Below are 26,925 nucleotides of genomic sequence, written 5' to 3'. Positions count from 1 at the left end.
CCTTTCTTCAAGTCACATGTGAGGTACTATAATTTGTCTTTTTTAACTAGTATTAACTTCAGCATCCAAGATGTAATTATGACTGGAAAGCTGACATTTTTGGGGAAACCTGTGATATTCCCACCTGGCATTTAAAAGCACCTGAACTGACAGGAAAAAAGAAGATATGAGTAACTCTTCAGTCAGTGTCAAGATTGAATTCGGTATGTTCAAATTTGTTAGACATGGTGGTGTATTTGGCTAATCGTAAGCCACTCGGTTTAATTATACCATACCTGTTAAATGCAGATTACCCATTAATTTGCTTGCTTGTAGTAAGAAGCTGAGTGAAGTAGCTTCCCAAATATGTGCCTGGAAATATTTCAAGATAGCTACAGAACTACAAGATGTTCCTTCAGAAAATTTCAGGGGAGTTTATCCTCTGGGGTTCATGAATAACTGCCAAGTTTAGTGATCCAGTGGTTATGTTTGTGTCAGCTTGAACTAAAATAATCAATTTGTGCTATAGAGCCGTGTTGGTAATTAAAGTCAAGAGTAGACATGTGCTAAAGAGCAACTGCTCTGCAGAAACCAGTTTGTCTCATATAATTCAAGCACGCTCTGCGGAAATTGTATAATTTCTTGAACTTTTGCTTGTGGGAACTATCTGATCACTCTCCCATAGGATGATGCACTGGCATCAGCTGGTAAGTAGAACACACGCATGCATATACCACTGAACGAACACACACACTCTCTCACACACACACACACACACACACACACACACACACACACACACACACACAGTTCTTTACATCCCTAGTTGACTCCGCTTTTTCACTCCTCTGCTCCTTCCCAACTGTCCTCTCTCTCTTTCTCTCTTTCTCCCTCTCTCTCTCTGTCTTTGGGTGGTCACTGGTCCTTCCCTGCATCCTGCCACAGTTGAACAGATTGTGTCTGTATTCCAAGCTGCTTCCAAACAAAAGGCATGGGACCATTTCTCCAAAGCTCAGCGCAAGAATCTGGACATGTGGCGCAAACAAGCAGAGGTTGGTACATTTTGATTTAACTGTGTCAATCACATCATTTATGGAAAAAATTAGTCATTATCCCACTTTGTTTTACGCCTTCTCAATGTAAAGCTCTTTAAAATGTTGTTTGATACCAAAGAGGTGATGGTAATAATAAAGAAATAATAGGAAAGGGCAGAGCCCTTGTAATAGTAAGTACTTTGACTGAAGCAAGGCTGCAGAGCAGGTGCCTTCTCAATCGAGTCATTGCGAGATCCAGGCACAGACTGAGGCCCAGACCTCTGCCCTTTCCTCCTCCACTCCTTCCTCCAGCCTTGCCTCCCCCATGAAGAGATACAAGGTGCTTGGTGAGTCTGTTTCTTCCACCCCTAAGTGTGTTCAAGAAGAAAGGTAAATCTGTACAAGCCTTCCCTGCCCTCTTCACCAATAAATTAGAAGATGTTGATTTTGGGGGGGCTTTTTTCGTTCTCTGAAGTAAATGATTGAGGGACATATATTGAGAGCTAAAAGCATATTCATTTTCAAGTCTAACAGCACTTTTGTCATCTGCTGTCTGCTTGCTATTTTCTCTCTCTGCCAAATGGAACATTAATTGACATGATGATGGGTTGTATGTAATGGAGGGTCTGGCATGTGTTGCAGTCCTGCGTCTAATGGACCATATATGAGCATATCTGATTGGTAAGTTTCTTTGAACCATAGTATGAAAAACAACCGTTTTAAGATGCAAGTTAAAGCCCAGTTAAGATGCTCATTAATAACAAAATAAGTCATAGCAGAAGCAGCAGTCAACTTGTGCAAAAAAACTTCACATTGAAGGTAGGTGGTGGTGCAAATCAGAAATGTCGCTCCAATTATCAGATGTACTGCAGAATTATGAGCATGGAAATTGTGTTTATAATGGCTCATGTTAAGGCCTCTGAGTAAGAGAAAGCAGAATGATGCATATTTAATTGCACATGCTGCCATCAGGAAAGACCCTTTTGTTTTGTTGCCATTCCTCACTCAGTCCTTAAGCAATACACTCACTGGCGAATCATACTTTTGTACATATATAAAAACATACTCTTAGATATTGAAAGTTTTCAAATCTCTTATGCTGTGAACAGTGTTTACATCAGGCCTTGGGGTTTTTTCTGTTCTTTTCCTGCCTTGCATACATTTGAGTGTACAGTATGACCCTAAATGTAAACAAAAGAGACCACGGTGGGTGGACACTGCTGCTAAATATGTCCTGATACAAGGAAACATCCCTGTTTGAAACATCCTTCGAAGTGTTTTCTCTTCAGGCTGTTTTACACTTACAATCGCTGAGAAGCGATTTAGACACTTCGTGACATTGTGTGCTTGTCTCAAAGTGAGCGATAAGTGAAGTAATTTCAACTCTAGCTGTTGGGTTAGCATAAACCCGAGTTGAGTCTTTATCTCTGGCTGTTAGGGCTCAGGGCCTGGGGGAAAGTAATCGTAACTAGCGAGGTCATATGCAACCTGTAGGCGTCTTCAAGTATAGATTATCCTAATAAATCACTCGGTGCCCTTACTCCCTGTACATTCAAACACTGTGAGGTGTTTTAGTATCTGTCAGCTCATTGCTTTGGATCAGTCTGGCACTTGAGCTTAACCTGCAGCAGGCAGAAAAAAAAACTCTTGTAAAATGTATTAAATAAATAGGGAACAATTACTCACGTTAGGTATAGAAAAAAACCAACCTCTAAGGAGGCAATGCTCCTTTATGCTTCACTGAATGCTTACAATTCCAAAAAGTGCACTTGCATTTCATGATTGCTTACAAGAAACACATCCACGCCTATATTGCTGGGTTGGTATAGTGCACTCAGCTGCGTGAGCCGGAAGCTGTTACCTTTAGTTATATATGGACGTGTAACAAGAAGTGAGAAAGGCAACTACACATTGTGTGTGAAGGTCAGAGAACCAAAACAATGGGTTTAAAAAGTCAAAAACTGCATGTGGCTGTAGAGGTGGATGCTTCGACTTTAACCATTAAAGCTGATCATTTCTTTACATTACTATCAAATAATGGTTTTATTTTGTTCATGCCTATCTGTCTTAGAGGCTGTAGTGCTTGCAGCCGCTGTCCAGTGTATAGAGAATCGGTAAGTAAGTGTGTTTGTTTGGGGACAGTTTAACATCAGAGGCAGCCAGTATCACTCTGTGGCCTAAAGGCGAATAATAGAGGAACGGGCGGTAGAGGTCTGCATTCCCGCGGCTGTCCCGCGGGAGCCGCGGGACCCGACCAGATTTCTTGCGGCGCGGGAATAAATTTCCAAATAAAATGCGGTAGCGGTCGGTAACTCTGGTGTAATTTGAACGGGAGCGGGCGGTCTGAAAATATAGCGTGCCCGACATTTTTTCGGAACAGCATATCTGTGATTTCCTCATTCTAATTGAGCACTGGTACAGCCAGTGCTCACGCCTGTTACACGCACTGAGCGCATGGATCAGTGCTTTTTGCAGTAGGCCACAATGCTGTATTCGTTTTTATTTATTTTATTTTTGCAACACGTTTTCCATGTTAAAAGATAAATGTTGCATGTTGACAGATAAATGCATCTTGTTTAAGAAAAATAAATACAATCATTGCACAACCTGCAGTTTTATCTGTTATCTCTATTTTTTGGTGGTACCCCATTTAAATGTGAGATTTTGGAAACCAGATCTAAATTTAGCGGGAACGGTCGGGTCGGGTAGAAAATTATTCTAAGCGGGCAGCGGGTGAACAAAGACTGAATATACAGCGGGAGCGGTCGGGTGCGGTACAAAACCTTGCGGGAGCGGGCGGGAGCGGGACTAAAAAAACATTCCCGCGCAGACCTCTAACGGGCGGCGCTGTTGAGGAGCTGCAGCTCACAGGCAGAATCAGACAACAGCTGTCTCTCTGTTTTTATGTGGTGTGTTTGTGTACATGCAGTGGATGTGTGCTTGTGCACAGAGGGTTGTTTCTCCACATGTGCTTGTGTGTTTCGAGTACCTGTTTGACCTGTGCCACGGGCTCAGGCTGATAACATCAGCTGACAGATGGTTTTAAATGTATTTACTCTTGGGCTGCTTGGGCGGCTTTTTTGCTCCCTCCCTTAGAAATTGTTATTTCATTGATTTTGCACTTTTTATCTACTGATGGTGTTTGTAAACACAGCACTCCCCATATGTGTCTTTCTGTATTTATTTCAGTAAATACTTGTTTTCATGTTTCACTGTCTTTATTTCATTGATTGCCTAAGAGACACCCTGTTGATAATGTGTCCGTGTAGTTGTGTGTAATACATGAAGAGAATATCATGCTTTGAAAAAACTCCTTTGAAAGACACTAGAGGCTCATGCAGGCTTGTTAAGTGATGGCTTGTATGTTTTGCGTTTGTTCTAAAGCATAAATCATATATTTAATGATTTAACCCTTGTGTTGTCCTCGGGTCAAAAATGACCCCTAGGTGTATGGCAAACAAGTGTATGGGAATCCCGAGGACAACACAAATAAATGGAGGTCAAAGTTTAAATCACTTTTGATCGCTAAATGCTGTAAATGAGTGAAGTCGCAGGAGAGAGGAGTATCATGGTGAGATGATATTGATCGATGCCTTTGGCTTTAAATCGGCTGCCTCAAAGTTCAACCGTTAAGCTGCAACAAAGGTTGAGCTCTATAGATGATTGTGCAGCTGTTATATTAACAACTGCTTTTATTATATTCATTAATATGTGTTGCATACATGTGTGAATCAAGTCCTCACCCCTTTTGCAGCACAAGCTAAAATATTAGGCCTGTCAGAGCATGTAATCGTGTATCTAATGCATCGTACATCTAAATTAGCTGTGCATTATAATTCTTTCGAGATGTATATTTTACACTAAAATGCAAGCATGTTACATAAAGGTCCAGACACAGACCAAACAATGAAGATGTGGTAGGATAGTCTTAGTATTAACAGTCGACCATATGTTTATTCGTTTGTTGGTTTTGACTTTCTCTCAGCACAAACCTGGAAGGTTTTGTCTCAATTACAGCCACTCCATTTCAGTGGTATGACCTTAATCTTTAAACCATTTTGAAACCTGCTTCTGGTTACTGGTCTCCAGATGGATGTAGTCATTAGCGATTCTGTCTGTGAGGGTGAAATGAAATGGAGAAGATTGGTATTTTACAGTTACTGCTGGTGTTTCCAGATGTGCCCTCAATTAGAATAAAACATGGGCATAAAAACCAGCAGCAGGCGCAATGTGCACCGAGACACTTATCATGGTTTGTTGTTGTGAATCAGTGTGTAGTGAAATTGAGGAGCTTTGATTTCATTGACAGATGGTAGAGTTGCATTTGTATGGCTGCTTTAATGTGTACTGTTTTCTCCAAGTACAAAACGGTGAGGTCTCATTGTATATGTGCTACCATATACCCCATTTCCGAGCCATAGAAGGAACTGAGCCCTAGCTCTGATATCATCCTTTTTATCTCTCTGCAGCTGCACTCCTTTGTTCTGTACCAGTATGTTAAAAGTTTTCCTTTGCAGCTCAGTTTTCCTTTAGCGTCAACTTTGAAGGAGTTTACTGATCAGCACCTGCTAAAATGTGCATCACTCTGGAGTCTTTGCAGTTTTGACCCGTCGCTCTTTTCACTGTGTTTTGCAGGAGATTAGAAACATGCACAACGAGCAGCTGATGGGCATCAGACGAGAGGAGGAGATGGAGATGTCTGATGATGATATGGAGGATGCCCCTGACAGCAAGGACTCTGAGGACTCAGGTATGCATATGCATCCACAGTTCAGCACTTCTGTCATCTTGACAGGAAGTACACTGATCACGATTTCCAAAGGATCAGCACAGAGACTGTTAAATAACTGAGGGAGACAGCTCTGTTTGACTGAAACGACAGTAATCATCCCCCAAGCACCTGACATGCCTGCATGAATAAAAAAACACATTCAGACTACATCAAGTTGCTGACAATATGCAGGCTAGCCTGAGTTAATGTTGAACATAAGTGCTGAATGTCATTCACCTCAGTCCACCCCAGTGAATGTACACATAGGAGCATGTACATGTACCAATCTGTCCACATCTGCCAGCTGCCATCTAATTTCAGATTGGGGTATCACTGAAGTGCCATAATCTTCTGTTGCTCCCTCAAAGGAGACTCTTTGTGTTTGCTGAAGCAACAAAAGTTAATGATGCTGCTAATCCCTCAAACCCCATAACAATAACCCAATAATTCTATAGTAGTCATTGGTGCAACATGCAGGGAACCACATGTGAGGCCTCTTCATCCCATGTTCTGTGCCTCTTTTCATGTCTCAGATGTGTGGTTTCTTCTTGGCTGTTAATCAGCCTGATCTCTGCCTTTTGCTAATATGACAGCATCTCTAATTAGCATGCAAATGTATGTAAATGCACTCGTCACTTCAGCCCCTTCTCTTTTGCAGCCTTGCTGTTTAGCTATCATTAATTAGCATTGCTGTCAAAGACCTGTCATTTCACTCAATGCTGCAGGATTGGCTGAGGTGGCAGGTGTTAATGTGACACTTTTTCGTATTTGTGTTGACAGGCTGAGTGTTGCACCCCCCCCCCCCCCCACACACACACACACACACACACACACACACACACACTCACTAACCTTTAAGCAAACGGGCATGTTTACACGTCAACCATCCCGGCTAAAAACACCTGTGTTATGACTGCAGCCTCTTAAAAAGGGAATCGATGCTCCGCATCTGACTCATGCACAGAATAGAAGGCAAAAGAGCCGCTTCTCTGCATGACTGTACACCCGAAGGTGTATGCCTACGTGCACACTCGCGGATATCTGCAGGTCGATAGCTTTGCCTGTTACGTAACAGAATCTGGCCAAGCAGTTGACATCTCCTCACACCAAGCTGATGAGGCTCTCAGATCAATACACTTCTCACCTCAAACCTTCATTTTGCTGGTAGGAAAGAGCACACACAAACCCAGCGTGGACACACACACACACACACACACACGCCCAGCAAGAGTTCATTAACACTGCCAATGGTCCTCCATGATAGACTGCAGGCAGCACTCGTGAACACCCACACAAAACCTAACAAGACATGCTTTCATGCACACACTCACTCACACAGGATGGGGCTTATCTCCCCAGTCCAGTCAGTGTGTTGCAGTTTCCCAAAGAGCTTCTGCTCAAGGCTTGCAGTAGGAGAGCAGAACCGATATAGTAGTGGACATCTTTGGAGCTAAGCAGATCTCATGGAATAATACCTCCTCCCAATCTACTCCTTTACTCAGTAGGTCAGGTCAAATGTCCAGATGAGAGCTACTGGCTAGAACACTCTGGTATTATTACAGCTTTGAGTACATTAATATATACTACAGGTGTTTGATCCCTGGACATGGTATATAGAAGTGACAGTGCTCCACCAACTTGACAGCATTGTACTGTTGGACTTTGGGCCCTTTTGTGTTAGAATGCTTGAAAAGTAGCTAAATATCATTTACATTTGGTTACCCAGTCTGCTTTCTAAAGGGGACCTACAATGCTTGTTTGCTTAACTACCCTTTCTGCTTTGGTTTAAGGGGGATGGGGGGAGGCCCCTTTTTCAGCTGACATAAGGGTATATCCTGGACAGATCAGCAGTTTAGAATCACCAATTAGCTTTACACACACATCTTTGGACTACTGGAGGAAAGCAGAGTGCCTGGAGAAAACTTACACAGAAACAATGAGAGCATTCAAACACCACAAAGCGAGCCCGCAGCTTACAGCAACCTTTTCTCCTGTGAGGACACTAACCACCTCTGCCTTATGCTCATTTCCAAAGTCTTGTTTTCATTCGTGGACTCTAAAATTGTAGCTTTGCATCAGTAACAGTTTTGTAAAATCTGTATTTATCTTATACTGTGGATTAGTGCAAACCCCTCAGCTTGGTCCAGCCAGTCACTGGTCTAAAACAAGCTGCTTTCGTTCCCTTCCTCTTTCCTTTCCCAGCGTTTCTTTGATTTGCTACCCCTACTAAAAGCGTTTGAACAGGAGTTGTTGGGGCCGTCTTTCACAGCTAGTGCTGTTGGCCTGGTGTGGCCATATCAGTTTATCCAGTGTCATTGACATTTTACAGAGCCCAGAGTAGAAAATATGCCTCAAAGTAAACATTTAGAGCAGCCCGAGCTTTTGGCTCACAGGGATAACTTTCATATATATTGACCTCAGTGTTTGAAAGTTCTGCAGTGCTTAGTGTAAGCATGCACTACACAGAAAATAAGGAAAAGCATTATGGGTAGCAATGTAAAGTTTTCTCCAAGCTTTCCTCCCTGGGTCAGCTATGTATAAAATTTCATATAGTGAACTTGTTCATCAGTCTGGATTTACTCAAAATGTGATGCGAGTTGTTTTTTCTTTTTAATATCTTGCCAAGCCGCTGTCATTCAAGTTATGAAAGGGAAGGAGCCTCTGGTTCCAATTTCAAAATGTCTTTGAATGATATCCTCACTGTTAACCTGGAGACACAGCACTTTCTCAGTTGATCAAACATCGTATGTATTTGTTTTGCTATAAGCGGGGATTAAATTGGGATTTGTATGAGGTTCATAAGTGTAACTTATAACTGTGACTGGCAGAAAAATATTTCTGCATACAAAAGGTCCATATTGAAGTAAAAAAAGTTGAAGCATCAAACTTTAAAGATGGGAATTAATAATCATGGTCCAGCCTTTCTTATAATTACATCAAAAGGAAAATTCTTTATAGACATTATAAGTGATGTTTCACTGCTTTCAGTACTTTGTATTGAACTGTGTGCAAATGTAAGCTAACCCTGCTAGCAGTGGAACCTATTGGCTAGCTTATTGTAGCAACTGGCTAACTGAAATAGACTTTCATAGCGGTTTACTTTCATGGAAACTACAATAAGCTTCTGTGTCACTTTTCTCACCTAGGTCTCTCCCTAGCTTGAGTCCATCTTCTCCTGGCATCTATTTTATCTGAATGAAAAAACAGACAAACTCACTGGGAGACCACACTTCATGCACACTACATTATTCAGTTCACTGTTAAACCCAACGGTTTGTTTGAAAATGTATTTTAGTCCTTGGCTGAATTATTAAGATAAAGAATTACATACGTTGTTAAAGATAGATCTGTGAGGCTGGGTGTCGCCTGATGGCAGTGAAAAGTAAATGTGCCTGAGCTGAAGTCCAGGATATAGCAGTGAGTTGTTGCCAGCCGTGATACTCTAGCTGGCATGATTTTCATCTTGTGAATCTGTATGTGTCTGTGTGCAGACGTGGCAAAATGTTTCTCTGGCAAAACCTGCACCAAAGGGCGTGTCTGCCTCTGGATTTTAGCAGATCTGAAATTTTCCAGGTGTTCAGTTTAGATCAAAAAGAAGCCACATCTCAAAAATCACCGTAGCCTGACTTGTGAACACAAAGTACTGTTTCGATGATATATTTATTACTAAATTCGATTTTTACCAATTATATATCAGAAACATAACACGTCGCAGGTAACACGATCCCATCACTACACATTCTTTAGCTTTTTCTTCAACTTTATTTCTGAGATATCAGTTTTTGACCATTATTTCTGACCTTGATGGCTGCCTTTGTGCCTCAGCCATTATTGTTGGGTAGCTGAAGCCAGTCAGAGGTGCAAATCAAAGTGGTTGCAAACAGAAAATGCTTCATTATATTATCAGGAATATGGTATGTAAATTTCATGCCTATCCAAGTGAAAGAAATCCTCCAACTGCGAATAAAATGACAGTGGGTAAAATAATGGGATGTAAACCAAGCTTTCTGGAGCTTTGATGTCAGCTGCTTTGTAGATAAATACCATCTTTTTCTGTCATGCTCTGTCCTAACTCTTTTGTTATCAACGCTCTAATAGTCACCTCCTGCTGTTGCCTCTGTGAATGAGGAGTGATGCAATCATGACTGCACATGTCACTGTCAGAGGTGCAACCTTTACTATCTTCTTTGTGTTTTAATATATACGTCTTCAGAGGACAAACAGCTCGGGGAAAACTCAAGAGCACCGTATCAGGAGTGACACAGTAAAACTGAGCCTTATCTCAACTGGAATTTGTATTGTTAGGGGTGTTAAATGAATACATGGAATGACCGGTGGCGATCCATGATAACCAGAATATTTAATTTTCTCTGTGTTTATTATGTAGGAGTTTCCCAAGCAGAGGCATTAAAGGAGGAGAACGACTCCCTACGCTGCCAGCTGGACGCCTACAGGAACGAGGTGGAGCTGCTAAAACAAGAACAAGGCAAAAATCAGCCAATTAGGAGCGAGGAGGACAACACTCACTCACAGCAGCTCAGCTTCCTGCAGCAGGCTCTACAAGGCATGCAGAAGGTGATGCTTATTGTCTACACAGAAGCATACAGAGACACCATCTTCCAGCCTTCTGTCCATCAGTGGGTTTAATCTCCTATTGGTTCCTGTCGGCACTGGGTACTTTGTACCAACAAGGTCGCTCAGGTTAACTCGTTGAATTTTCTATGCAAGCTGAAACCTTCGCTGTCATTTATCCATGACCCAGCACTTTAAATGGTAGCTAAGTGCTATTTGGGAGCACGTAGAGAAGCACAGTTGTCTGGAGCATCTGTGAAGAGCAGCTGAAAAATATTTTTACTGGAACACTTGTTCACTGTCAGAACGGGTTTTATTTGGAACTGGAGAGCTATGTGCTGCGATTCAAACAGCATGTTCTTGGAACGAACCCAAGCCTATTAAAACCATTTCAGACCATTTAATCAAAAAAAGATATTGAAAAAACATTATTAGGATTTTAATGACATGAACTAGGTTTCAATCTAAAAGTTGCTGAATAACTTTTTACATTTCCTACTTTGAAAAGAACCCATCTAAGTGTTTTAAAACATTTGGGCATCTTTCTTTGCCTTTAGACAATAATTCTGATGGCAAAAGACCCAAACGGGACAGGCAAAAAAAGACCTCAACCCCAAGGTCAAGGAGTGAGGTCAAGTTTTCTGAAAGATAGGAGGCTGAGGTGGTCAGTAATGTCACAAAGCATGTGCAGACATTTTACAGGTTCAAGTCTACAAAGTTTAGTTAATAGGCTCCTAAAACTCCAAAAATAATTTGACTTCATGCATCCTCACATGCAGCATTATCTTTTCATGCACCTCTGGACCCATTTTCGTTCAGCTCATGTTTTACATCCCTACACAGAAGTGTTTTTTCTGGTCCCCTTGCACTTGTGCCTCCACAGTGCCTGCAGAGTTTCCACCTGGTTTCCAGATTGTGGAAAATTGCAGTCAGAACAGTCTGGGGACAAAGTGAAGGTGCAAAGTGACCCAGATCCCCTGGATCACCCTCCTGACCCTACACGCCTACATGCTGGGTCACAGCTGAGGACACACCTCTCATCACCGCTGTTGATCCTCTACAAGGAATTGGCTTTAGTATTTTTTTATGTTTTAGGGGGAAAAGCAGCCACACTGAAAGCTGTCCAAAAGTAAAGAAGATAATCTTTAAGACTATATTGGCTAAGTCATTTAAAGTTTTTATTATTTGTATGGGTTACCTTTGGAGCCTTTTATTCTTGACCTTGAAAACAGCAGATCAGCAAACAGTTTTATAAGGTCTGTTGAGTCGTTCTGCAGCAAAATGGGGAAACAAGGACATGCGTAAGTTCAATTAACTCTAATTCTGTTTCAGCATTGTGAACCGGATCTGCTGATTAAGATCAAAACGATCACTGAAATATTATCTTAACTACTAGATCTTTACCTGACAGCTTAATAATCTTTCTAAATTTGAAATGAGCAGCCATAGGCTGTCAGAAATCCTTAAATCTGCCTTTACAATGCTAAAGTTTGACTCACTCTGGGTGTCTCAGGTAATGGAAATTATGATCAATTCATGTTTAGAAGAAGAAAAATCCATTAAACCCCCACTGCTCATTTCTGCTCACGGAGAGTAATTACCTTTCCAACTTGCATATCCCGTGGTGTGTTTATGAAAAGATTAGGTGAATGGATTAAATGAACTGGAAGGCGCTGCAATGGGATACCTCTCCTTTGTCAGCGTCCACACGTTGTATTGCAGAGTCCCTCAGACTAGAAAGTAAACAAAAATATCAGCACATACTGACAACCTTGTCTCGTATTCTTGTGAATTATAGTGTAACAGACAAAAAGCACTGAGTGATTAGGAGTGCAGGCGAACATTTCTAGCTGCAAAGACCCCCCTCCAACAAGCGTACCGCCTTTGTGTTGAAATGAACACAGAAGGTGGATCTTTTTATCTGTGTTCAGGAAGAAACGTCAGACAAATTGGACACAAATCTAGGTGTTAGCCTTCAAAGCTTTCTCAAAACTGGTTCTTCTGGTACTCAAAGCAAGCATGAAACCCAAATGAGCGTTCCAATTAACATCCCTATTAAGAGTTTTTCTTCTATATTCATGCATATTCATTTTTGACTGAAAGATCTGCAAAATGATTCCTCTTGGACACATGCACGAGAGCAGAATTTTTCTTTCTGTAAAAATGTTTATTAATCATATAATTCACATCCATATCTAATTGCTTTTTTGTATTGAGCTGAAGTTCCAATTACCAGTATGGGGATTAGATGCTAAATATTAATGAACAAATGGCGTATTGTTCCTCTGCTTTCAGAGCAGGTTGATTATGAGGTTAGCATTGTCACGGTTAGTTAGCTCACAAAGGCATTAGTGGCTTAATGTGCTCGCTTTTTTGTTTTTACAGCAACTGTTAAAAATGAGGGAAGAATTAAAACAGCGGGAGGCCGAGCTGGAGAAGAGTTTGGAGGAAAAACAACAGCTGAAGAATCAAGTGCAGAACCTGAAGGAAGGTCTCCAGAACCTGCAAAACGCACACGTAATGCAGGTAGGTGACAGACATGCACGCTTTCACTGGGAACATGTGAGCGTTGCCATTCTGCGTTTCATAGGAGAGTGAGTTTGTTTGTTCGAACAGTTATTATTCTGCACTTTAATGGGAAAGAAATTAGTCCGAGGCCTTCAAGAAGTTTCAGTGCACAAAAGAAATTAAAGATGTAAATCATAAATAAATAAACAGCGAGCAATGTGAATGCTGCAGTAAGTAGTCTGGGGTTGAGAAAATCACTTTGAACTAGTTTAAAGCTCTTCTAAACTCATCAGGATCCCAAAATGGCCACATTGGGTGGAAAAACCAGTGTGCTTGACTGCAAACAAACCATTCAATGGTGGCTGAACCATATAAATATCAAACTATACATGAGAACCTTTGTGCTCACAGTTACATGTATAAAGTCTGAAAAAAGAAATTGATGCACTTCAGCATGAATCGTGGCTCAAGAGTTGGGAGTTCGCCTTGTAATCGGAAGGTTGCCGGTTCAAACCCCGGCTTGGACAGTCTCGGTCGTTGTGTCCTTGGGCAAGACACTTCACCCGTTGCCTACTGGTGGTGGTCAGAGGGCCCGGTGGCGCCAGTGTCCGGCAGCCTCGCCTCTGTCAGTGCGCCCCAGGGTGGCTGTGGCTACGATGTAGCTGCCATCACCAGTGTGTGAATGTGTGGATGACTGGATATGTAAAGCGCTTTGGGGTCCTTAGGACCAAGTAAAGCGCTATATAAATACAGGTTATTTACCATTAGCATGAATGGGGTCTTCAAAATATCAAAACTGGGGGAAAAAGGACAGACTGCAATGAGATTTCTGACTTTTACTGGAGGTTTCGTTCTCATTTTCCTCCCTGGAGTGTTTATTCGTTTTTTAAACCACGGTATAATCAAGTTTTTCATTTGTAATTTTACTCCAAAAAATATTAATGTTGCAGCGTTCATGTTGTAAGTAGTTCAGTAAAATGACATTTATGAATTCCCTCTGTTTATGTAATAGTAATGTGCCCTACTAAAAAGCAAAAGAACATTTTAACTAATACCCATTTAAAGGCCTGTGTGTCGATTGTGTATTCAAACATTTTTCAGTGTCTGCAGGCATCCATAGAAACAAATTGAGCTAGTAAACTATAGCTGCACCATATCTTCCAGGTAGTTCCATTTTCAGCTGCTTTCAGCTCTGATCACTTGATTTGTTGACTGAAAATCAAAGTATAATAAAATAATAATCAAAAAATAAAAGAACTTCTCTCTTTTACCTTCTCTTAAGTGATGTTTGGTGGCATTATTCCCCTTGTAAATGGTAACAGACTGAATGTAATTGTTCTCCATCTCCAAATCATTTCGTCCAAATGGCGGTTGTTGCTGTAGCTGACTGTAGAGCAGAAATATGACCGTCGACGTTAATTGCAAAACTAACTGGTGAGTTTCAGCCTCTGTTTTGTTTATTCGGTTGCACCATTTCTGCTTGTGCTTCGACTGTGCTGGCTACATCAAACGTTTGAAAAACAGCAAAGCTTGACCTAGATCACAACCTGGTATTCACTTAGTCTTTCTTTACAAATTTTCATTTTGTTTTGGGGCCAAACTCAGACCTGCACAAGAAACTGAAATCTGTACAGCTGTGCACAAAAACTTCAGAGAGGAAGGTGCACACGAGTCACAAGCCTGACCTGCTGTAAATTTGGCCAGTGCCACTTTGAAGGTCACCATCTTGTTCACTTCTGAACTACTTTCAAGTGGGAATGCTATTTTTGGCTCTCTCATAGGAAGTGCTTCTTATGCATTCTTCCTCTTTAACGTGTCAAAATGGGAATGTTTCAGCTTTATTTTCATTTTCGGGATCTAGATGAAGGGAGGCAAATTTGGCAATCTAGTGATGCGGGTTGTGAGTGAAGATTGTGTTTGCGCAGCCAACAAACTCCTCTGTTTTCACTGCGCGCTGTGAACCAGCACACAGTGGCACTTCCAGTTTTCTCAGCTGAAACTTCTCTGGCAGACGCCTCAGGACAGTACAGTAAAAGTCCACATTAACAGTCTCACCCTGGGGAACCAACTCACGATGCACAACCCAGTGGGGGAAAAATGGGATTTGTCTGAGTGTTTTCTCACCTGAAGCGCCGCCTTAAGCCGTGGAAAGTTTGGACTCCACTGCGAATTCATATAGTATACAGTTTAAGTGATCAGAACAAGGCTTACAGAGACCAATCTGTAGTAGATGGTTTCTGCACATGGTCAAGAAGATGACCTATGAGAAAATGACATGAGCTAAATGTAAATCAAACGAGGCTTTAGATTTTCATGTACCCATTTCTAGAGTTTTTAATTCAGACCTTATTCAGTGTTTAAGCTGGACTACACAGAAGACTGGGCTGTGGTGCCTCTAAAGCACCTCTCCCTTGGTCAGCCAGAGTCTCATCTTTGAGTGGGTGACAGCACACTGAACCAGAATGTAGCGTTATTTCACCAAAAACAGCGATCGCTCGTAGCAAGGCTTGTTTTTCTTTTAAATAACTCCCATAAGGCCAACTTTCCGCACGCACCCTCAACAGCATCCTGCCCAGTCGGGTACATTTAATCAGTCTCCACAGGCTCATCAATCATTATCTCTACATCCTTACTATCATAAAATGAAAACCTGCCCTTGCTGCCTCATTATAACAATGCTGAGTATTTCAAGGCCCTTATCGTTATCCAAGTAACATACCTAGGTGTAAACAGAGTTTTTAAAAGCTCTCTGCAGAACATCCATGCCAGCAAAAAGATTACTGCCAAAATAAATACCTTCAGCCTTTAGGTTGTAACCTGTTTGTCTAACAGTAAGGCAGCGCCAGCAGCAACTCCCATCTCACCGTGCCCTCGTCTGCACCAGATAATGCAGTTTTTAAGGGTTTTTCTCTTCTGTGAGGCAGGCTGTCTAACCATCTGAACTGTATGTTCTCACAACACCCGCATGACAAAAATACCAAAGAAATTAATTCACTTTTTTAACTAGAAACACATTGAGCACAGTTGACCAAACTCAAATGGTTTCTTCCCTTTTCTGCAGCTGCGATTTTATGTCACGCCGACCACCAGCCTTACCCAGTCACGCGCTCTCAGTCCTGAACATTTTGTCCTTTGTGTCATGCATCTGCACCGGCATCACACAAAGCAGTGTTTTTTTTCTCTCAGAGAGGCTGTAACTAACAGCGATGTCAGAGTATGGTCACCAGATTGGGGGATATTACCTGCCAGATAGGAGCCACGTGGCCACACCTGCTGCTTTATTAATCTACATTGGTGTTTTTGGGAAAAGACTGCTAGTAACAAAGTGCCTAAAGATGCAATTTCAAATTGATTCTTTGCTCAGTCGTCTGTGTTGACATAACACTGGCTCATCCCTTGAGTTAGGTGCCTTTGTAATGCTTGAGTGATTCATAGGTCAATGTTAAGTGGTTCCGCAAACAAACAAAAGCATTCCTCTGAAAGCAGTCGGGTACAAGGACTGGAATGAAAATGAGTGAAACCTTTGAAAGACCTTCAGAAAGCCTTAAGAACTATTGCTCAAGACCACTTAAAAATACAAGAAAGTCTGGCTCCTTGGAAGCAAAATACAAAGAAGTGAGGAGTCCAGCGCTGTCTGTAGGGCTGAACAATGAATCTAATTTTCATTTCAGTTACATTTCAATTCAGTTTAAGCTCGCAGTGATGAGTAAAACAAGGTGATTTAGATCAAACGACTACTGTGCCACTCTTAAAATGACTCTTTAGTAAATTTAGTATTTTTCCGAACTGAGTAATTGTGGTAAATGGTCATCTGAATGTTGATCACGATAAAAGGATTTTTGCCACCATCGAGCAACCCTGCCTACCCCAAAAAAACACATTAGTTAAATGTGCTTCTTCCACTGAGACACATTTTTCCATTTAATATTGATTCGTGTCAAGCTGTATTACTACACTCTTCCACTGACAGACGCACAATCCTCAATCTTATAAACAATTTCAGTTTTCATGGGTCATTTTTCTCTGCTTGCTGTGTCATGTTTACTAATGTTTCAGGTGTTGTCCCATGCGCCGAGTGCTAAAGTGCTCATGTTTGTTAATGTTCCTTCTCGCTCGGTATAATGAGAGAAATGGCTGTCATTAAAATGAGCCTCGGGTTAAATCGCCTATTAAATTGGATGATAATACAAACGAAAGGCTCTCAAACTATGTGGGAGCCTCTGCGTGTGTTGTCTGTTAGCTCGGAGATAACAGGTTTCATGCGACGCCGAGCTGAGTTAGTCATTTGTTAACGGATCTCTTCTTCTTCCGATCAGCTGGAATGACAGGGTTGTCAATAGCTTGTTAAGAGTGATGGGTTTGATTAGAAATGTGTCCCTCCACAACTGTGAGCCCTGGGAAATATGCTAATTAAATTCTTGCATATGGGCAAACATGAATCATGAAAGACAGTCTCATTAAAGGGAGAAAGAGAAATCAATTTTGGGGCGTTGCTTTCTCCGAAGATTAGCAGGCAATGTAGGATGATTTGTCATGCCGAGGACATCTCTCATGCCATCAGTTCTTCTTCACTGGTTCAGTCACTGTCCTTACTGTCAGCGAGCTGTCGCCACATATCACTTCACCGATGCAAGTGCAGGTCATTGAAGCCATTAACCTTATTATTATGATCACAACAAACATCTTTATCATTTCTTTGTATGTATTTTATTGTCGTCACTAAGAGTTTTCCGTTGGGATTTATCGGCTGCTTTCCTTTGTGAGTAAAGGGGCATTTCGCTGACTTAGTATCGCAAGTTACCACTTGTGAGACGATATACATGAGAAAGCCAGGATATTCAGACTTTCAGTACCTAATATAAGGAAAGCACTTCCCATTATGCAACTCAATAGTTTATTTTCACTGGAAGCCTCCCACACTGTAAATGTAAACTCAGCATCACCCACAATTATTCCTTATGATAAAAAGCATAATTTAGAGCCAGAGATAAGGGTAGCAATCTAAAACCAATTCTAGTTGAGTCCTTTCCATTTAATTGTATTCTTTGTAAGCTTGGCGGGTTTATCTGACAGTCTAACTTGTGGCGTTGGAGCTTTGCACACCTGAGTCAAATGCAAGCCTTTATTAAACACTGTTTTTCTGCTGTGTTTGGGTCCAGAGCCAGTAAATTGTTCCAGACAGAATATTGATTATAAATCAGTAAAGAAATTGATGTGTATGTAGAATCCATAACAGTCCATAATAACTTATAGACATAAATGACTTTATTTGTAGTAACTGCTTTTCACAAGATAAAGCTGTCTGTGAGCTACAGTGGGTCTGTTTGACACTCTGACAGCTTCTGAAGCTCCTAATTTTTATATTTTCGACTCAACTTGTTAACATAGCAGGACAGTGATCCGAAACACACCAGCAAGTCCACCAATCCAAATTAAATACACAGACTGTACATCCGTGAAAACCCGTCCTTACACCTGACAGGCTGTTTTTTTTGTTTTGTTTTTTAAGCTGATCATTTAGCAGGTCTGCTGTGGATTACTTTGCTGTTGATGGACTAACGTATCATTAGAGCTGTTTTATATTCCAGAAAAATCAGGACGCACACTGTTACATATTTAATAGCTGACTTGTTTGTGCCAGTTTTGACTCAGGAAGAGTTAATTACATCCATATGGAGTTTACTGTCTTAGCTTTTCTTGTTTCTTCACAATCAGCTCATATCTGGACATTATTCTAAAAATAAACAACTTTAAGACCTCCCTCCTGCCTGTCTGCATACATTGGTGCCTGGGTTGTTTCTCAGTGTGTTATTCTTCATATGTTTCTAATGTGCTACAGCTGGAGATGTCGAAGCAAGACGACAGAGGAAGCGAGGAGAGCGCTAATCAAAGCAGCGTAAGTGGGGAAAAATGCTCAGTCCTCCACATAGTTTTGTCCTCATTCTCCCTTTCTTCTTCTTGTTTTCCTTCTCCTCCTCCTCCCGATTTCCCCCTCTCTCCTCTTCCAATGACATGACAGATCATTACGGGCCAAACTAGTTCACTGCAACTGCATGTGTCATTTAATAAATCACACAGACACAAGTGGGCTAGGAAATAAAGGAGTCATAAAGTCAAAACGGCTTGCACATGTGCGTATGTCTACACACCCACACACCAAGACACACTCACAGGGTGTTATGGATGGATAAAAAAAGGCCACCAGAGATCCCACACTAGAAGTGGAAATGGTACGCACCGTACTATGTAGAACAACAAACACAGACAAAATCTCTTCTGTTATGCTGCCTCTTCTCTGCCACCTGTCAGAGATCTGAAACGAGCAGCTTGATCGTTCGCCTTCCAAGTCTCTTCCCCTCTCCCTCTATTTGTTCTTTTCAAACTCGTCTCCTCTGTCCTGTCATTGTGTATGTGCGAGACACGCTTCCCTCTATTAGAAATATAGCTGCTGGCTGAATATCCTCCCTCGCCTCATTATCCCCTTCCTCATTCATTATCCCCGTTTTCATTGTCTCTCTGGATTGACATGTTGGTGGTGAAACTTTCTGGTGTGCTCGTCGCACTTATTTGTGCATGATTGTCTTTTTATTGTGTCCCATGCATCAGCCTAAATTTGAATTTGTTTACATTACGCCAGATAACTCAGTCAAACAGTGCCAGTGGCTGTCTGCAGACTGATTCATGCTAACCGTGTGTGTGTTTTGTGCACGTGTAGGAAGCCACAGCGTCGACGGTGGTGTCCTGCAGTCAGGAGAAAGAAGGTCCCACAGAGAGGAATCCACCAAGTCCTGTCCACTCCGAGAGGGAAGCTCTGCTAGTTGGTACGCTGACACTCTGGCTTTTTCCCAGCACTCTCACTGAGACATTTCTTAACCCATGAACTGCTCAGTGGCAGGCCCGGGCCCTTCTGTGTGGAGTTTGCATCCTCTCCTCACGCTTCCTCCGGGAGCTCTGGTTTCTCACCAAAACATGCTAAGTAAATTGTCTTTTCACTGTGCCCTTTACCAGGACACAAGCTTACAGCTACATTTGATCGCTGGCTCCTGGTTACATTCAAATGCCCCTTTCTCCAGAAATGTGTGTTTCTTATATGCAGAGTTTATTATTATAACACACACCTTACTCGAGCTGCCCTCAGCATTCATGGCCCTGCAGCTGCACACAAAGTGTCAGAGTGCCTTGAAGATTTGGATAAAGATTCAGAAACACCAAACATGGGAAGTCTGGATGCTGCACCAACCGCTGCATTTATGGCTTATGGGGGGAAAAAAAGGATGACGACTTCCTTGCAACAAGTAAAAATCAAGGGTTGCGTTGTTTTTCATTTTTGCAAATAGTTGCCGTGACCAGCTGCTTTCGACTGCTTAAGATTGAAATGCGATAGCACAGGTTGCCTGGTGGGAGGCAACATGTCTCCAAACAGTTGCACTCTTCCTTAGACTGACTGCAGTCGCACTCAGACAGATTGGCTGAGGTTGGCAAATAATGATCAACTATGAGATTTAACTCTGGTTGCATTCTGGTTATAATCTTATTGAAAGACCAGGTTCCACAGTGGCTGTCACTGTGCAGGTAAATCACCACCCTGCAGATACTTTTTAACTCTTTGTGAAGGAATCTCTGAATTCCATTTTTTAATCTGAGTTTGGCAACAATATTGCAAGTTTGTGTCTCGGTCTCCAACCACTGTTTTCATTAGTGTGACTGTAGCTTCAAAGCTTCCTTTCTATAGAGCGATCACCTGTTTTTGGATTTGCCTCATGGAACATTTTACAGAAACTTTTAATCAAGTTCTAGTGTTGTTTATATTTATTGGCTTGTTTCTTCAGGTGCTTGATAGTTGTGTCAGCTTTCAGACGTAATAGTTATACAATTCTTAGAAAGAAATGTGGTGTAAAATAAGAGGAATGGCAGCAGTGTCTGTTCCTTTCTGGAAGTGAAAATCACCATTTGTCATCTTTTATGGTCTCATCAATGTAATGATCATGAGCTCTGACTCTAGCACATTCTGGTAATCTACACACAGACGCAGAGAGTGGGTGCATATTGCTCCAGCAAACGTCTGCTGTCAGTTGGAGAAGGTGTTTATTGGCTGATTTTTAAGGTGAATAAGCATGGACAGCAAAACGATTGTAGTGGGCGAATTGTTGCAAATAAATCATCGTGAATTTTAACTCGGTGTGCTATCTAAATGCACCATTAGATTCTCAGTCGGTCTCTTAATCATTGTCAGTGGAGCAGCTCCAGACGAGCACGCTGTTTGTGTTCAAGTATCGATTGACCTCCTGCAGGTGACAAAAATGAAGTCTTGGCATACTGTTTTCCTCTAAAAAGACTCTAATGCTTATCATATTTTTGCTTCGGTGTTTGACCCAGCAGAAATCATTGTTGCTTTCACTTTGTTTTATTATTGTTGTTTGTTTTTTACTTGTTTTTGCTTCTTTTTTTCAAATCAGGGTACCTCAATGCTGCATAGGTGATTTGTAAACAGAGGTGGAGGATTACCTCTCTCCTGGCCCTGTCTGTGAGCTGATAGCAGATGGTATGTTTGAGCTAGGGGAGAGTTGGGCTTTGATGAGACAACGGCATCAAAGCCACCATTAAACACTCTCTCTAATCTGGAGCCACAATGTACAAGAGGCTCTTAACAGTAGTGGGACTCTGGGAGACGCCACTCGAAGCTCAGTCAGAGGACAGGAGAAAGAGTCAGATAAAGCGGCGTTGTGAACATACTGGTGTAGTTCATCGACGTTTTATGGGTGACAGGAGGTTTGTGACATGGCTCTGTGTTAACATCTTCCCACGATTTGTTTGTTCTACCTCAGGGATCATTTCAACGTTCCTGCACGTCCACCCGTTTGGAGCCAGCATCGAGTACATCTGTTCATACCTGCAGCGTTTGGACACCAAGGTAACAGACTCGCACGAATCAAAACTTCTTCTACTGTGGATTGTATGCACCTGTACTGGCAGCGTGTCTCTTTCCTGTATAGGACTGATGTATGGGCTTGTATGCCAAGGCCCTGCTGTGCCATCAATACAAGCTGTATTGCTTTTAGAGCCCTTTGACAATACAAATATTTGTTTTCTCCCCAAGAGATAGGTGAGAGGAAGGATAACATGTCTGTCCAAACAGATTTACACAGCGCTGTGTTTTAGCCCCCTTTGGTATTTAGCAACATTTCTTTTGTCTTTGACTTGAACTGGGATAAACCGAGAGCTTGCTGTTTTAACATATGTTTTTTTTTTCATTAGCCATGTAAACGCTTCCCTGTAAGTTCAAATGTGTACATTTTGATGTCGTAAGACACCTGGGTCATGTGAGTGGCTTCCTATATACGCTGGGTCATTTAAAGGTTTGGTGGTGTTTTCCAGCAGTGCCAACATGTGCACACCAACACATCTAACAACTAACTTCCACACTGCTCATTCTTCTTTGCCTTCTAAATGCGTACAGCTTGGTATTTATTATTATTATAATGTTTTGTTAAATATAGAAAAATGTTGTGAGCTAACTGTGGGTTTTGGAAAGGTCTCTTGGAAAAGAGACACTCCACTTTTACTGAGACAAATACATAACCAGTCACAGTAAACGTCAGACTGGGGACTGTGAAGGCCACTTGAGTACAATGAACTCATTGACATGTTCAGGACACCAATGCATGAGTTCGTTGAGCTTAGTTTGTTTGAGCTTTGTGAGATCAGAAAAATGACTGGATATGCTTTAAGTTGCTGCCGTGCAATTGGCTGATTTAATATTTGCATTAAAAAGCAGTTGAAGGAGTGTACCTAATAATGTGGTGAAAATGGTTTTCAAGCAAGTTTAACTTTGACCGTTTCACTTTTCTGTATGTGGACTTCAAACATGTCTTCTCATATCTGACTTTTCCTGATGCGGGAACGTATTAAAAGTAGATCCTTCTTCATGTCACTTGAAGCCAGACACCGCCCAATCCTCACACATCCTCAGCTTCCACTCTGTCCGCTGAGGCTATTCCATCCCCATCTTTCCGACGAGGCGTTTTAGACACATTATCGCTCTTCACTGCCACTTATATGAGGCTTTCAAGATGCCAACTTTCAGTGTCACCTCCAAAAAAGCAACACTAAGATTAATGGCCACTTCTCCTCTCCGCCCCAACAAGAAGACCTTCAGGGGGAAAATGGCAGCCTATCCCTTTATATTCCCAGCGCTGAGCAAACATTAAACCCTTTTCTGACGACTTATCATTTAGTAGAATTAATTGGCAAAAATGCGGATGTCTCAAGCGCATCGACGTGGCTGCCCCGAGAAATGCGTGTTCTCTGTAGCAACTCTTTAAATATGCTCATCACCAGCCTGACTCATTCTCACACATGCAAAGAGTGTGACGGACTTCTCTGATGCCTTTTGGGGATTTTTTTGTCTTGAGTGTGTTTTAATGTGAGCGGACGCCCACGCTTGTCTGTCTGTGTGCGTCTGAGTTTGCCTGTACATCTGTTGTTCCCACACAGACTCTTCGCTACACACATTAAGCAGCCCACAGAGTTTTGTCAATATCACTGGCTGGACTCACCAACAACGAGTCCAATCCTCTCTCCTTATCTGGTCGCTCCACACACACAATCACGCACGGCTTCATTGTGTGTAATGACACTCTAGTCCTATCTCCACGATGGCTCTTAATGCGTCCTGACATGAGTGCAGCTCTTAAACAATCTACTTATTAATTCAAGTCACTGTGGGATGTTTACAGCAGCTTGGACAGTGAATCTTGGCAGCGTCACCTCAGGATTTAGGCTGACTGATCCTCAGCCCACCCATGTGACTGAACGTGTAGAGGAGGTGTAAGAGAATAAAGCCTGAATGTTATGAACAACTCACTGGGTGACCCAACAAGGGCTGGTGAGCATTTTTCTCCCAAAGTGGTTTCCTGCCTTAAAAGATGTTTCCACTGAAAACAAAGTGAATTGAAAAGCATGAGTACACTTTCTCACTAATGGGTATGACTAAAATGTTTGCAAAGTTATAATTAGGGGCTAAGTATATTTTTCATCTGTGCCGAGTTTGATGTGCAAATATAACTGAAAATTAGCTCAAAGACGACTGACAAGCCTGAAGGTTTGAGCGCTACATTAAGGGGATCCAGAGATTCTGTTAAGCCGTAGAAAGCATGGTTTGGGGTTAACTCGCCCCCTTTTGCAGTCTGCAGACTACACAAAATCAGCCCGATAATCACCAGATCCAGATGAAATTGGGTGTTGGTTGATGTCTGGAACAAAGATGGCCATCACGCATGAAAATTGATCACATTATCTTGCATAATATGTCGTAATGAGTACCGACACTGCATCTGGGACTTCTCGCGGCTCTCCTGACAAAAAGCCTAGAACATTAGAAACTTCTTCAGCGCACTTCTGTGAGATTAAGCAATATGAGCACACAGCTGTTCAGTTTCTTCTACATTAGAAGACAGAGTCCAAAGGCCGCGCACATGTAAAGAAAGACGGTCCCTATAAATGGGGAGCAATGCAGTCTGTCTCACACTCACGGGAAGGTCGAGATTTTATTATTCTAGCATGCGTAATTTGACGCGCTGCCCATCGTAACAGATGAAAATAGCTGCTCTGAATGATTTATCCTTCATCCTATAATGAAACTTTTCCATTAGGGTCGAAACATTTCTAGGATGACAATGTCTCCATCCGCAGGATACCATGAGTCACTGAATAGTTTGAGTAGGAAAGGGATATGAATCACATGCTACGCTGTGCAACCACCAGATTTAAGCCCAGGTGATTAAGAAAGATTCTGTGGCCAGCGTCTCCCACATTATAACTAAAATACCAGGAGAGCCTTGAGTACATTTTGGAAGCTTGCAGAATCAGTACCAGGATTGATTAAAGATGTTCTTACGGCATATGGACGCCCGTCAACTTACCAGCTTGCAATTTGGTACAAATCTGTAAAATAGTAAGTTAGAATGATTGCAATTAAAACTACTAAAGTATTGCAAAAGGTTTGGTAGTTAGAAGGGGTTTAAAAAACCCTTTTTGTTGGTTAATAAGTCAAGCATTGAGTTCTTCAGCTAATGAGTCTGTACGGCAGTGACAGGAGACGGCAAAGCTGCGTTTGAGTTGCACAAAGGTTCCCACTCCCGCAAAGTTTTCAAAGGTAGCAAAAATCTTAAACTCCTCTAAGTCAGTGAAGGACGGTAAAGACGCGGCTAATGTGATAGATTATCTCCACCAGCACGACTCTGGACTAGCTGTAGTTTCTTAATGTTTTTCCTGTAAAACCTGAAAAAAAGCACATCACTATAATTAAGTCTGGAGGAGATAAAGGCCTGAATGACCTTCCTCAGGTCTGCTAACAAGAGCAATGAACCGATCATAGTCACGTGTCCCAGCTGATTCAAACACAGTTGCTTACTTCAGTGCCATGAGCAGACTTTGACAGTTTTAAATTAAAACATTTTTTAAATGATTTTAAATCAAAAAATAAATCAAGGGGTTTTAATTTTAGTGATAAGCTGTCCATCAAGACATGATATAATTAATAGTTCCACTGCTTAACTCCAACATCTGGCTTCTAATAACTGTGTAAGTGTTTTATCTCATGTGAGGAAAGTCAAAACAGAATTCTGAGAGCTGAGTGAAGTCACAAGAGGTTAGTGGGACAGCAGATGGATGTGACCTGTGGTCTGATGCTGGTTCTCCAGAGGTTTCACTACTTTCAAGTGTGATTTGTGCAAGATCTGTTTCAGGAATACCTTCTTTTTTTTTTAAATTAATGTGATTGTGTGGTGCACAGGTGCAGATGGATATGTCTTAGACAATGTGGGCTTATAATCTGTACCTGTGTTTGCAGATCAACCCCACTGAGGTGGAGTCTCTTCTCTCTCGGCTGCCCTGCACCTTCAGACAGGAGCTAACTGGTGTCGGAGCCAGTCTAGAGAAACGCTGGAACTTCTGCGGCTTTCAGGGCATCAAGAGCACGTAGAGACGGCCGGTGGCACTTGTGGAGGAGAAAACAGGCGGACAAGGCAACACTGAGATACTGTAGACATGTGAAAGAAACCATGTAAAGTCCACAGCTATCAAAGACCGGACTGTACGAGGACACAGCAGACTGAGCACAGATCAGAGAGGAAAGTTAACAGCATTTCAGGGACTCTGTGTGGGTGGCAGAGACGTGCAAATGCTGCATTTCTATGGCTACAGTAGTGTTGACACCAAGCCCTGGTGATGCAGTCTTCATGAGCTTGAGCTCAGTTTCTCGATGTCGGCTAAATATTTTTAGACGCGATGACTCCCCGCGAGTCGCAGAACAGCACCAATTCCTACAGTCACTGGATTATTCTGTAGTTTTTTGCCCACAGGGGCAGGGCATTGTGCGGTGTCAGTGTGGGCCCGGTCTACAGGGCTACACTGGGAGGTAATCAGGGTACGCCTGAACACTTCAATCCTCCAAACCCTTTGGCCTCCCTCTCTTCTCTTTTTTGCTGTTCCTGGTTTGTAACATAGATCAAAAAATAGATATATTTCTTCATTTTCTGTAAAGGCGGTTAACAGTTGCATAGAATCATTTGTTGTAATACACTGTAAATGCTTGGATGATATTTTTGATTATAAAAAAGATGTTTGAGTATACATAAATGAGTCTGTTTATTTTTTATATATATGTTTTATATGTGTCAATGAAGGTTAGCAGGGTTAGGGTTGTACATATTTCAAGTATTATTTTGAGCCAAGGAGTATAATAAGGAATTACCAATTCTCTATGCCATTACAGATATGTAGAAAAGCATAAAAATGTGTTTTTAAATACCTAAACCTTTCTGATTTCTCACTGTTTACTCACAGATCTCAAGACAGGATCAGTTTAGGTTGCAGATTAGGAACTTCTACATGCAAAGTATGATATGAAACGATTCCTGAACATGTTATATTGAGAGTGTATCTTAATCTTACCGTGTTTAATCCACATGGAAAGGTTAGATCACAAGCCCGCTGTGTCAGCTTGTCCAAAAAGAGCCTCACAAACTCGGGTGATGAGTGATCCGGCTTCTGGTTCTAGTG

General features: G+C 41.8%; 1 protein-coding gene across 12 annotated transcripts in view; it reads left to right on the top strand.

The window, feature by feature from the left end:
• enox2 (ecto-NOX disulfide-thiol exchanger 2) overlaps positions 1–26,496 on the top strand; it is a 186,741-nt gene extending 160,245 nt beyond the window's left edge. For 11 of the 12 annotated variants that reach the window (XM_080289672.1, XM_080289641.1, XM_080289653.1 and 8 more), the window contains 8 exons: positions 925–1,031; positions 5,649–5,763; positions 10,172–10,359; positions 12,742–12,882; positions 18,704–18,760; positions 19,580–19,685; positions 21,690–21,775; positions 25,715–26,496. In XM_080289672.1, coding sequence (XP_080145798.1) covers positions 925–1,031; positions 5,649–5,763; positions 10,172–10,359; positions 12,742–12,882; positions 18,704–18,760; positions 19,580–19,685; positions 21,690–21,775; positions 25,715–25,846 — 932 coding nt within the window. In that variant the 3' untranslated portion in view covers positions 25,847–26,496. Of the gene's footprint in view, positions 1–924; positions 1,032–5,648; positions 5,764–10,171; positions 10,360–12,741; positions 12,883–18,703; positions 18,761–19,579; positions 19,686–21,320; positions 21,407–21,689; positions 21,776–25,714 lie in introns of all 12 variants that reach the window. The other variant, XR_003270064.2, reaches the window with a different exon arrangement.
• The last annotated feature ends 429 nt before the right edge of the window (positions 26,497–26,925 follow it).

Source organism: Astatotilapia calliptera, chromosome 2 (assembly GCF_964374335.1).
Source record: "Astatotilapia calliptera chromosome 2, fAstCal68.1, whole genome shotgun sequence".
NCBI lineage: Eukaryota > Metazoa > Chordata > Actinopteri > Cichliformes > Cichlidae > Astatotilapia > Astatotilapia calliptera.
The sequence above is the reverse complement of the archived record's forward strand: the minus strand, read 5'-3'. Positions and strand labels throughout refer to the sequence as shown.